Below are 13,667 nucleotides of genomic sequence, written 5' to 3' on the forward strand. Positions count from 1 at the left end.
AATATATAATATATTATTGGATATCTAATATTAATTATTACACTATTATTATTGAATAGTTTTATTATTTAATTTATTATTATTATTATTATTATTATTATTATTATTATTATTATTATTATTATTATTATTATTATTATTATGCCTTAAAAATAATAAGAAAATTTAAATACCTGGGAAAAGCACTGGAGGAAACAAGATTATCCCAATCCTGTCCCTGACACCATTCCCAGGTCAGTTTTAATTCCCAAAGTGTTTTCCATGTTTTTTTGGATTTCCAGGATATTTGTGGATATTGGATGTCCCCACTGCTCTTTACTGAGCTGTTAAATCAGAAAATGAGGTTAAAACCAACCCAAAAAGGGGGAAAAAAGGGATGGAAACAAAGAAAAAAGAAGCAAAAACCAAAAGTAAGAAAAAAGATTAAAAAGGAGAAGAAAGAAAAAAAAGATAGAATATGTTAAAAACCACAAAGAAGTAACAGTATAAAAAAGTGAGGTACAAAAAATAAAGAATTTGAAAATTCCCCCAAAAATTAAAAACTACAAAAATAAAAAAAACATATAAAACCTATTAAAATTAACCAAAATTAACACAAATTATAAAACCCCTAAATTATTGCACAATCTGTTAAAAAATAAATATATCTCTAAAAATCCCCAACAACCAACACTAAAATTGGGACAAATTACCCCAAATGAACTTTGTGAGGTGACCTTTAAACCTTTAAATAATTTCCCTTTTAAATAGTCTCCAATAATTATGAATATTCAATATTTTTTTTCTTTTCTGCTTTCCTGCACTTGCAGCTGCTTTTTTTGCCTCTCCTTGATGCCAACAGCAGAACAATTTCATTTTCTTTTCATGAAAACACTACAAAACTCCAATTAAAATTATTTTAGCAATGAAAAATAAAAATCAGATTTTTAAAACTGCAAATAAAATTCAGTTTTCTTCAAGCCTTTCAAATATCTCTGGGCACGGAGTGTCTCTAACAGGATAAATTACCCTCAAAAAGGGAGGGTAAATATTCCCAAAAATATTGCTGGGATACAGTAAAGAAAATGAAATTTAAATTATGCTGATGTCAGGGCAGAATTTAATTTAAATTGAGATTTTACAAAGCAATATTTGTCGCCAGAAACGCTCTCCACCAGAAAATATTTGAATATTTTTTATTAAAAGTGCTGGAGAAGATTTAAAGCAGTTACACAGCAATCAGAAAACATCCAAACACAGAATAATGAAGAATTTATCAGGATTTAAGTTTTAAAAATAAACTTTCTATAGGTTGTCCAGTGCAATGTAAATAAAAATCATATTACACGCATTTATATATCATAGAAATACATTTAAATGCACAAATTGATGGATTTGCCATTATTTCTGAAATATTTTCAGCTTCAAAAATTCATGGATTTACAGAAACATCATTCCCGAAGTTCTGAGGTGAATTCAGGCAATGAAAAGTGGAATATATTTAAATTACAACATCTGTGACCCCAAACTGAGATAAAAACATCACTGAAAATCGTTTTTATCAAAAGAAATTTGGAATATATTTAAATTACATCTGTAATTTAAATTACAACATTTGGACCCAAATTGAGATAAAGACATCAGTGAAAATTGGTTTTATCAAAAGAAAATTGGAACGTATTTAAATTACAACATTTGAACCCAACCTGAGATAAAAACATCACTGAAAATTTGTTTTATCAAATCAAATAATACTTTTTTAAGTTCTTCAGACAAAGATCTGAAAATTCAGCCGATACCTGAAAATATTTAATATAAAAATTCATTCTATATAAATGAATTAAGGTGGGATTTCTGTACAGTCATTAATCCTGCCAAAAAAAAATATGGTGAATTTTAATACTCTTTTCTCTGCTCTCAGAACCTTTTTCCTACAAAATCATCATTTAACATCAAATCCAAGCAGGGTTTTCCACTGAAAAAAAAAAGATGAAGCAAAGGGAAAAAATTGATATTCCCTCTTAAATTCCGTATTTCTTCTGCCAAGTGCCTCTTTGTGCATTGCATTACCAGCATTTGCATATTTAATTCCCCATTAAAAATAATCCCAAATCACGATAATGAAGGGATTGATGCATCCAAACGATTTCAACTCATCCTTAATTCTCCATTCTTGGAAATTCTTTGATTTTAAAAAGTAAAATCCAAGATCAAATCCTTTCACGTGCCCAGGTTGCATCCTTGAACCTTCAGGAGATTTATTGGGGTTTATCCCAAACAATTCTTTCCCAAAAGCAGAGATATTTTATGAGGTTTAAAATCTTCATTTCAAAATTTCTTCACTTTCCAGTGAAAACAAAAAGAAATCATCCAACCCAGGAAAAAGATACAGATTTCCCTCCTGAAATGTCATTTTCTTGTTGTTGCAGCCAATTCCCTCTGCCCCTCAGTTTTTTAGGGTCTTCCTGCCATTCCCAAAAGCTCTGGAATGGAATTTCCAAGATTAAAAAAACCCTCAGTACTGAGATTATTGTGAATTATTGTGAATTATTTACAGGAATTCCTATGAGGCCACAGAGCACTTGGAGGCCTCGTTGAGTTTGCGATTGTTATTCCCAGAAAACTGAATTCAGGAGCAATCTGTGCTTAGAGGCAAACCCAGGAAAAATCTGATGGCCCAAAATGTGGGAGCCGACTTCCACCTGATTAAGGAATTCCTGGAAATGGTTTGCCCACTAGAAAAAAAAAAATCCTTTCATATGGAAAAATCCTTCATGGAGCAGAAGGATGAAGGTAATTATGGGATCACCAGAGAATCCTGGAATGGGTTGGGAAGGACCTTAAATCCCACCCAGTTCATCCAGGGATACCTCCCACCATCCCAAGCTGCTCCAGCCTGGCCTTGGACACTGCCAGGGATCCAGGAGCTGCCACAGCTTCTCTGGGAATTCCATCCCAACCTCTTCCCACCCTCCCAGCCAGGAATTCCTTCCCAATATCCCACCCAAATCTCCCCTTTCCCAGTGGGAGCCATTCCCTGGGTCCTGTCCCTCCATCCCTTGTCCCCAGTCCCTCTCCAGCTCTCCTGGAGCTCCTTTAAGTTCTGGAATGTGCTGGAAGCTCTCCTTCCCTTCTCCAGGGGAACATTCCCAGCTCTCCCAGCCTGGCTCCAGAGCAGAATTCCAGCCCTGCTGGATGGCACAAGAATCCAGATCTTGGAAAACCTTGACTCAGACATCGAGAACCGTTTTCCTTCGGTAAGGAAAAAGCTTTTCCATCCAAACTTTGCAGCTCCACAATCGCCCATCCAGAAGCCACAGACTGAACTCAGACACTTTTCTGCATTCCAAGAATATTGTGGAGGGAATTTTGGAATGTCAACAAGCCTGGAAGGATTTCAAAATCTTTTTTTTTTTATGACTAAATATAATTAGTTACATAAAGCAGCAAATAATTAAGAAAATATTGATGTAAAAGAAGCTAAAAATGCAGTTACTCGAATTTTTTTTCAGGGAACAGCTCCAAATCTCCTTTTTGAATCAATTTTAATCCTGAAAACATCCATCAGGACAATAATATTCCTGGGAAAAACCTGTGCAAATCAAGAGAGAACACAGAAAAGTTCACTTATTTATTCCAAGTGCCCACTTGGAATTTTTAAGATAATGAAGCTGTGATTTCGAAGTTGTGATACCCCAAAATCACAAAAATGATATTTCTGTGATATTCTGAGGTGAGACTCAATTGCAAGGAAATAATCCCTTCGGTCTGGAAGATCAGGAACTCTGCTCTAGGTGCTCCAACAGGACTTTTAGGAATTCTACATTTCCCACAGCTTTAAAATGGGAGGATGAGACATTTTACAGAAAGGGAAGATTTAATTTGGTATTATTGACAGGGGAAATGAGAGCCCTGACCAAGCAGAAAAAAACCCAACCTCGTATTTGTTTTCTACGCAAACCAAGTGTTCTCCATGAAACCAAGGTGAGCTCAAACACACCTTGATAAGCCAAGAAACTCAGCTCTGTTTATGAACAAAAAAGGTTTAAATCCATTTTCCACCTTTCCACATCATCCATCCAAAGCTCCTTTTGATTGTGATTGTCATGGTTCTGCCCAAAAAAGTGAGAAAATGTGCTTTTTTCTCAGAAAAAAGGGAATTAAAACTCGAGTCCACCCACCAGGGGGTTTTTGTGGGGATTCTTTTCAATACTGACGGGGAAGGATTCCCACTAAAATATCCAAGGAGTTCAGGATGTGCCTTTCCTTAAATTTGCTGCGATGAAGGAACATCACTGACTTCTCCTTGGAGATCCTGGAGGTTCCTGGCCCGGGGGACTGTGCTAGCAGCTCTGAGGGTGCTGTGTCAGGACAGGGCCACCAGTGCCACCAGTGCCACCAGCAGGGCCCCGCTGGGCACGTCCCGGCTGGCCCCGGCCGTCCTGCGGGCCTGCAGCACGGCAAACACCGCGTTGGTGGCGTTGGTGGGGATCTCCACGTTGCAGATCATTCCTTCGCAGCAGGAAACGCATTCCTGGCGGGAGAAAAGGGTGATTAACTCAGGGTTGTTAATTCAGGGTGATTAATTCAGCGGGGATTCATTCAGAGAGGTTTTGAGAGAGAAATGCGCGTTTAACGTCGCGGCGTTGAGCCGGACAGAGCCATCAGCAGCCTGGCCCGGGGCAGCAGGTAGAGCAGAAATGCTAAAAATCATCCTAAAATCTGATATATCCACGAATCAATTCTCCAAATCAGGAGTGCAGTTTTCCTGGAGTCGCTCATCCCGTGGTGTGTCCCCAAGCTGAGGTGGGATGTCACACAGCCCCAGTGGCACTGCAGAAAACACAGCTTCCCTTTCCAACACCTGAACGAAAAATATGCTCTGGAACCTTTCAGGTTTCAGCTTTTTGAAGCTGAAAAATTCTGAAAATTCTAAAAATTTTTGTTCCCACTCAGTTTTTCCCTCAAGGTTTTGTGGTCAGTGCAGCTTCCCGTGCTGAATCCACTTCATGTTTCAGTTTCTAAGGCTACCAAAGCACCACCACAGCTGATTTCCAGGAGAGAATCCAAACACAATTCTCCTTGCTAGAAAAGCCAAGAGAATAAATGAAGATAATGCCAATTTTTATCCAATCCAAAGGCACAACAACTTTTTAAAGATAAAATCCCTGCCCATGGTTAAGGGTTGGAACAAGACGAGCTTTAAGGTCCCTTCCAACCCAAACCAGGCTGGGATTTTATAATTCTATGGAAATGCTGCAAGAGACAGGATGCAGAGTTGTTTTATTCCCTCAAAACCTGCTGGAATCATAGGAATTTGCTCATAAAACTCTGAGATGCTCTGATATTTAACATGGCTCTTGCCTGCTTTGTTTTTGATGTCTGAAATGGCTCATGTTAAAAATAACAGAACTGATCTTCACATGCTCCTATTTAGGAATTAATGGATAATATTTTACAGCAGAGACGAAAACTCTGGTGGGTTTTGCTTGATTATTAAGAATAAACTTCCCCCCATCATCCCAAGGCTGGGAGGAAACACCAGTTTGGGCTTTTTCCCATGGAATAAAAACTCAGTCGTGCCTCTCTTAGGCCAATGGCAAACAGAGCCTTGCATAACCAACCTGAGAGCTCCAATCCCGAGCTCCTGGGTGCACCCAAAATTCCCAGGAGGGAGTTGTTGTTGTTGCTGTCCCCTCCCACCCCAGCGGGAACAGGGAAGGAGGAAGGAGGGCTTGGTCCTGCTTCTCCTGCAGAAATCCCAGTGCAGAGCAGCTCTTGGCACATCCTCCCGAGCTCAGCTGGGCTGGCCAGCTCCAGCCCAGGAGTAGGGCAGGAGTAGCAGGAACAGAGCAGGAGTGGGGCAGGAGCAGGGCAGGAATAGCAGGAGCAGGACAGGAGTAGGAAAGGAGAAGGGCAGGAGTAAGGCAGGAGTTAGGCAGGAGTAGCAAGAGCAGGGCAGGAGTAGCAGGAGCAGGGCAGGAAGAGCAGGAGTAGCAGGAGCAGGGTAGTAGTGGGACAGGAGTAGGGCAGGAGTAGCAGGAGCAGGGCAGGAGTAGGACAGGAGTAGGACAGGAGCAGGACAGGAGCAGAGCAGGAGCAGAGCAGGAGCAAAGCAGGAGTAGGACAGGAGCAGGACAGGAGCAGAGCAGGAGCAGAGCAGGAGCAGAGCAGGAGTAGGACAGGAGTAGGACAGCAGCAGAGCAGGAGCAGAGCAGGAGCAGAGCAGGAGTAGGACAGGAGCAGAGCAGGAGCAGAGCAGGAGTAGGACAGGAGTAGGATAGAAGTAGAGCAGGAACAGAGCAGGAGCAGAGCAGGAACAGAGCAGGAGCAGAGCAGGAGTAGGACAGGAGTAGGACAGGAGTAGAGCAGGAGCAGCAGGAGCGGCGCTCACCGTGTGGCCGCCGTCCCCGCGGCGGTGGCACCCCACCAGGTGACACTCCTCACCGGTGGCGCATTTCTTGGTGACTGAGGTGCTCTCCCCGTGGGCTGTGAAGAGATGAACCGTCAGGCAGTACCGAGTGCCTGCAGAGGGAAAACCGGGATGTTTATTCCATAAATTAAACCATTGGAACAGGTTTCGAAACTACACGCAATTAAGGAAAATACTCCCAGAAAATGGCTCTATGGAACTATTTGCAACTTGATCAAAAGAGCATTTAGCAAGAAATTAATTAGTGTGAAATCTTAGCTGACCCTTCAAACCTCCAGAAAGGCTGTTTTTATTTAAATTACTAATTAGCACCATCATCCACACATTTCTTTTCACTTCTCCGTTTGGCAGCATGTTTCAGATTTGTTTCCTCATTCCTCTATTTTGCTTCTTCCCCTTTCCCACCATTCCTGTGAATGTCCTCGGGAAGAAAAATGAGGAAACATTTCCATTCTTTTCTATGTTTCACCCTCCTCAGCACAGGTGTGATCAGTCAGGTCCTGCTGCTCACAAAGAGCCATTAAATTTTGGGATGCTATCCAAAGGGAAGGGAATAAAGCTACGGAGGAAATCCTTCAGGTTTTTTAAACATCTTTAAATTAACTCCTGGGAAGCACAACATTAGATATATATTAGATATATACACATATATATATTAGATATATATACACATATAGTTAATTAATAAATTAAATTAATAGTTTTAAAATTTAAAAATTAATTAATATTGAGATATTAATCAGAAATCTGTATATTAATATTTTATTGTTCTATATTATATAAAGCTGAGAGACATGGAGATAAATAGTTTTTACACTGTTGTTTACACTTTGAAGAGAATAAAGAGAAAGAATTTTCTACAGAGAAAATTCTTCAGGTTTTTTAAACAAAATTAAAATTAACTCTTGGGAAGCACATAATTAGATATGTACACAGAGAAGCATGTATAGGAAATTAATATTGATGAATTATTAAAAAATATGTTGTATAGTAATTTTTAATATTTTAAATATTAATTAAATTAATATTAATTAAATATTAAATTAAATTTTATTGTCAGATATTATATAAAACAGAGAAAGATAGAGATAAATAATTTTTCACTCTGGAATAGCCAAAATTGTCACATCAGCAGAAATTATCTGGCTCAGCATTCCCAATACCCAAAGTGATTAATGCTGGCACATTAATCCCATGAATCAGCCAGACTTCTCCAAGGGGGTGAGTCAGGGAAAAACAAGTTTAAATATCACCAAGGATCTCCTTAGTCCAGCCTTACTCACTTTCAGGACACCACCTATCTTCAGCCCATCTGTTGCAGTTGTAGTTGTCCACCGCGTTGTCACAGGTAAAGCACTTGAAACTGTTTGGGAATGGAGTGGCTTGGAAAGTATTAAAAAAGTATTAAAATACAGTCAGCTTGAAAGTACTGAGGAAAAAAAAATTAAAATATTTAATATTATGCTTGTACACGCATGTGTATATAAAATTTAAAAAAAAATTTAAAAAATTTAAAAGATTTAAAATATAAATTCTATATATTTATATCTTTTCACTGTCAGACAAATAAAACAAGCTTTGCAGAAAGATTTTTCTTTTTTTTTCCTCTCTAGGCTTGAACTTTAAATACATCCTCATGTTTTGACTCTCATAATCCATAACAGAGGTAGTGGTGGGAAAAGCAGGAAAGAGGGAAGAGTTTATCTCCCTCCTCATGGAGGTTTGAACAGCAAACACAAATCTGCATTTTCCTTTGATGGCAAAACTGCATTTCCAAAGCAGTTCCAGAGCTTGATCTCCCACTCGGAATGAGAAGTTGGATCCTTTAAACAAAAGGATCCAGAGGACTCCTTTAAAATCTTATTTCCATTATTTAAATTACTTATTGGAAGCTGCAGGGTTCATTAGGGGCAGATATTCTATCCAGCTATTATATCCTGGCTGGTTTAATGATGCAGATTATGCAAATGAAGGGATGGAACACTGGTGATGCCAGATAAAGAAAAAAGATGCCATTAGTGCCAACTGGCTTCACAGGTCCCACGAGGTTTTTAATTACCTTCAGACTGAATTAATTGTATACAGCAACACCTATTCCTCCTCTTACAAAACCCCCAACAAGATAAAAGCCCAAAACCACCTGTTCTGGATTATTTACAAGGAAACCGCTGCATAATTTCCTCTACAGGGAGACAGAAAAAAATATAAGAAAAGCCCTTAAAATGTCAAAGTCCTCGTGCACCCTTTAATTTGGCCATGCTGGTGATTTATTTTCATTTAGTCAACTTGTCACATATTAAGGATAAAATGCTGTTGAGGAGCAGAATATTTATTTTAAAGTTTCTGTGGAGACAAACCCAGGGGGCTGGAAGGACGGGGCAAATCATTCAAATTTCAAGCTAGAATTCCATACAGAAAAGGCCAGAATTCCATAAAAACGCTACTTACGGTCCAGTGGAGGCCTGACGTTGTGAAAGTTGATGTTCTCCTTCTCCGCTGAAACCAAATTTCCTGAAAGGATCAGAAACGGGAGAACGGCTCCGGCCAGCGCGTGCCGGAACAGCCCCATCCTGGGTGTCACTGCACATGGAAATCCAGACTCCTCAGGCCTGGGGAAGAGAGGGAACACACATTATTTAGTGGGAATCGTGAGGATCTGAGGTGCAGGATGATAAATTTCCTGCGAAATCCTGCTGGAAGCGTGGAAATCCAGCCGGGAACACCGGCGAGCTGCGGAGCGGCGCAAAGCTGAGCTGGTGGTGCCTTCTGCTGGCCAGAATCCCTCATAGAGGGCTTGCACTGCCAAAGAAAAATTCAAATTCACTTTATTTCCTTCACCCAAGCAATGGGAATCTTTAAAATTCCTTGAAAGGATTCCCAAAAATCAACATGGGGACTGAGGTCCTTTAGATCCAACTTGAAACAATCTGGAATAAACAGCATTAAGGAAGCAAAACGCAGAGAAATCTCAGTTTTAACAACAACAACCAATCCCTTACCTGAGATAAATAAATTTAACTTCAGACAAGCTACGTCATCTGAATTTTAAGTGCACTTTGCACTGGCACAGCATTAAAAATTTTAAGTGTGAATTCAATTTATTTCTTTTTAAGTGTGTCCCAAGGGAATGCTCCGGAAGACGCCTGGGGATGGCACAGATGTTTTGGAGAAGGGCAAGGTGGAAAGTTCAGAGGGATGAGATGCAATCACCCAAAAATACATTTATTTTAAAATACATTTAAAATACATTTATTTGGGGCCCCCTGGGTGCTCTGCCAAGGCTTTAGAGAGAAGAACTGAACATTTTGCTCAGGTTGGTGTTTAGATTTTCCACACCTCCAGACAAACACGGGGAACTGTGGCAAATTCCAGTGACCCTGGAGCCTGGTTCAGATATTAAAAATCACAACCTCACTCCTCCCATGCAAATTCCCAGCAGGACAAACAAGCTGGAGTGGAGGCTCCTGCCAAACCAGAGCCAAAGGCATTCCCTCCAAATTTCCAGGCACACCCTGGCCAGGCTGACAGTGGTGCTCAGCAGAGAAATCTAGGAATTCCCCTCTTCTCCCAGGGTTTTTGGGATTGGTTTGGGTTTTTTCCTTTTCTGGTGGAGATGGTTTTGCCAACCAAGCGAACAACGGAATTTTGGGAATTGTGAGTTTTATTGTGAATTTAACCACGCTGTGTTAATGTATTAAAGTATTAATAAGCACTTAAGATCTGCTTATCAAATCCTGGCTTTGTGGATATATTTCAGGAGATATTCCGAAGTCACAGCCTACCTCTGCTCCGTAGGATGGTCCAGATTTCCTCTGGCTGCAGCCCAGGATCTAAAGAAGGATTAGGCAGAAGAATCTGTGGAGAGCAAACAGCAACAGATCGTCAAAATTCTGTTCTGAAGAAACAAATTAGCATTAAATTAAGATAAAAATTAGGTTTTTATAACAAAATATCCAAAGAAGCACTTGAACTACACAATATGGCTCTTATGGAGCGCCGTGACACTGCAGAAATTGAAATTCCCTCCTTCCGGAGATATTCCAGTGTCATAAAAGACAAATAAAAGACAGAAAGTGAAGGAACGAGGCTCAGTCCATCCCTGAGGATGAGTTTCCTCCAGGAAAATCATTACTGAGGGAACGACCAGGGTGGCATCACGCGACTGAAAGTTCCCATTCCCAACTTTTCCACACGAGTTCTGCCCAAAATCGAAGCAGAAATCAGCAGCAAGGGAACCCAAGAGAGCAAAACAAACCCGCAGCCTCCCAGTGAGAGGCTGATGAACAAACAGGTGCCCCCCAATGTGTGGAGCCCATCCAACTCCTGGAATTCCAAGTAGGCCGCAATTCCCAGAGCCGCACATTCCTGATCCCAATGACCTCATCCTTGTGCCCCTGCGCCATCAGGGATCCCGTTTTCCTGACTCCAAGAGGGCTCCTTAATCCACACTGCCTGAGTGATGTTGGTAACAAGATGAGAAGAGTCCTTTTTGTGCCTCGAGTCCTTCCTGGATCCCTTGCAAATAACTGTGTTCATCCTGGAATTCCAGGATGGTTTGGGTTGGAAGGGACTTTAAAGCTCATCCAGTTCCACCTCCCTTGCACTTCCACACCTTCAGCTTGCTCCAAGCCCTTCCAACCTGGACTGGGACACTTAAATCCTTGGAACACCTCAAGCAACCCATTTTTGATCGAGAATTTCACAAAAACTCAGTGTATTTCAAGCATTTTAAAATCCTTTCCATTTTACTCTGCGGGAAGGGAGGGAAATGAATCATTCCAACATTTCCAAGATGTCTCTCCTTGTCCTGTATTTGCTGCTGGCTGAAGGAAACTCTGTCTTTAAGGGGCTGTAACTGGATCTGAAGCACCTGGACAGCAAATAAAAGGCACAATTCCACCTGTGCCAGTTTGCTACAGACCCAGACTCTCTCCTGCTGCCCTCCCCCAGGTACCTATCGCTTTCCCTCGTGCCAGATGGAAAATTTTAGGGACTATAAATACAAAAAGAGGCTCTCTGGCTGGAGGGAAGGCTCAGTAAATCGACCTCCCAATCTGAAGTCGTCAAAGGTGTCCTTGTTTGCCAAGCAGGCCAATAAATAATGGATGTTGTTTGCCATGGGCTTGGTTACACAGCTGCACCACAAGGGCGTTCTCAAATCAAATAAGAAAATATTGGCCCAAAAATGGCTTTCATATCTCACCCAGAATCTTTTCAAAAGCTTATTTTCTTCACAGTGCCTTATCTCTGTTGTGCTCACAGATAATATTATCTAGCAGCTGAGTAAATGTTTCATTAGGCCCAATTAGGAGCTCTCATTAATGAAGGGGGAAAACTGTCACAACATGGAAGATTAACTTATATAAACAAGAGCAAACAGGGAGCTCCAGCTTTCCTGGGGGAGGGAAGACAATCCAAAAGGGAAGGGCTGATGCTATTAAAAAACCTGTGACTAAAACCCGTTTCAAGAAAATAACCAGGAACACAATGGCTGAACTAATTCAAATAGGTTGGAACCTTGCAGGGTGTGATCCAAAAGTAGGAAGCAGCATCCCTGCTTTCTGATTTTAATAAAATTCGAGTCTGTCGACATTGTTTTTCCTGGCAGGCTCAGTGGAGGATTAGCAGATTGAACATCAGATATGGAATGCAAATGAAACTTCCTGCTGTCATTCAGTAAGCAATTTTCAGGTGCTATTAGATAATTGCAAATGCTTCTGTTTAGCTTGTTAAATAGCACTTGGGGACATGAGAGTTCCACAGGCACAGGCAGAAAGGTATTTTCTGTGCTGAAAAGCCAAAACCCAACACCTGACAGCACCACAAATCCCAAAGGCCACAAAAAGGAAACTCAACTTGGCTAAAAGGGCAGAAAGAGCTCCCTGGATCCCCCATTCTCCTGCTCTCCTCTAGAGACATTCCTGCAAAACCCAGCCAGTGAAGAAGTGGACGGAACAAATTTTAAAAGCAAATCCCATAATTTTCTTTAGGAAACAAAGATACATTTAAAATAAAAATGTGGGGGAAAGCAAACATTTTGACAAATTAAACTCCCCCCCCCAAAAAATTACTGCAGATTTACAAATTTCAAACTCTTTGCTGTGGAAGCTTTATCTTCTCTTTCCTGCTGAGTTAAGTCTCTATTTTTTTAACTTTTTGCCTCACAGCGTGTTATTATTAGCACAACAGAAAAATGGATTTTACACTATGCTGACAGACAGCTGCAAGGAATAACAGCGCCAGAATCAAACTGAACTCATCAACCGGATTTTGAAACACCACACATTTCCTTCAGCCGCACCCACAGCCCCACTTGGAATGAAATTTGGCCTAAATTACAAGAAATTACAGAGTTCTTTATCTGAGATCTTGTAAAGCACAACACCATTTCGCTCGGGGGATGATGTTGGCATGGGAGGTGTGATGGAAAGGGCTGTGAGACTGGAGGTGTCTGACTACACCAAACTGTGACTTCAGAAAGAAAATAATCCCTGATGAACATGATAAACCTGGGAAGTATCACTGGAGTGAAGGATTTGTGAAGAGGAAACACGGAATGAAAAATGCATCGTTCCTTTCCCACCTCAAACTGACATTTACATTAAAATTCACAATCCCTCCATCATGGATGGATGATGGATGGATGGATGATGGATGGATGGATGGATGGATGGATGGATGATGGATGGATGAATGATGGATGGATGGATGGATGATGGATGGATGATGGATGGATGATGGATGGATGGATGATGGATGGATGGAAGGATGATGGATGATGGATGGATGGGTGGATGGATGGATGGATGATGGATGGATGATGGATGGATGGATGGATGGATGGATGGATGATGGATGGATAGATGGATGGATGATGGATGGAAGGATGATGGATGGATGGATGGATGGATGATGGATGGATGGATGATGGATGGATGGAAGGATGATGGATGGATGATGGATGGATGATGGATGGATGATGGATGGATGGATGGATTTCCTCCATGCAGAAATGAATTTATTATGTCTCAAAATCCATTAATGAGTTTAAATTTCTGATTCCCTTCTGTCAGTTTTCCATCTCCTCAAAGAACTGCACTTTGCCAAAGCTCTGGATGGCCAAAAGTTGAGTTTGGAACAGCTTTTATCCATCATCTACAACCAGTTTAAATCTCTCCCTCACCTGTGCAAGACTGGAAATTGGAATTTAATATGGCTCTGGAGAAAAGAGATTACATGAATAAGCAGAGGGGTT

The 13,667-nt window shown here is 40.8% G+C and overlaps 1 protein-coding gene across 1 annotated transcript in view; it reads right to left on the bottom strand.

Moving 5' to 3' along the window:
- Positions 1–3,059: 3,059 nt before the first annotated feature.
- Positions 3,060–13,667, bottom strand: part of LYPD6B (LY6/PLAUR domain containing 6B) — a 41,493-nt gene continuing 30,885 nt past the window's right edge. The window contains exons 2-6 of the mRNA XM_088059040.1: positions 10,195–10,267; positions 8,861–9,021; positions 7,696–7,794; positions 6,374–6,504; positions 3,060–4,513 (exon numbers count right to left, since the gene is read on the bottom strand). Of these exons, the coding sequence (XP_087915166.1) occupies positions 4,346–4,513; positions 6,374–6,504; positions 7,696–7,794; positions 8,861–8,981 (519 nt within the window). The 5' untranslated portion in view covers positions 8,982–9,021; positions 10,195–10,267 and the 3' untranslated portion in view covers positions 3,060–4,345. The remainder of the gene's footprint in view (positions 4,514–6,373; positions 6,505–7,695; positions 7,795–8,860; positions 9,022–10,194; positions 10,268–13,667) is intronic.

This window comes from Pseudopodoces humilis, chromosome 8, assembly GCF_049639895.1.
Source record: "Pseudopodoces humilis isolate 2021_Gansu_Grassland_sample_001 chromosome 8, ASM4963989v1, whole genome shotgun sequence".
In the NCBI taxonomy this organism is placed as follows: domain Eukaryota; kingdom Metazoa; phylum Chordata; class Aves; order Passeriformes; family Paridae; genus Pseudopodoces; species Pseudopodoces humilis.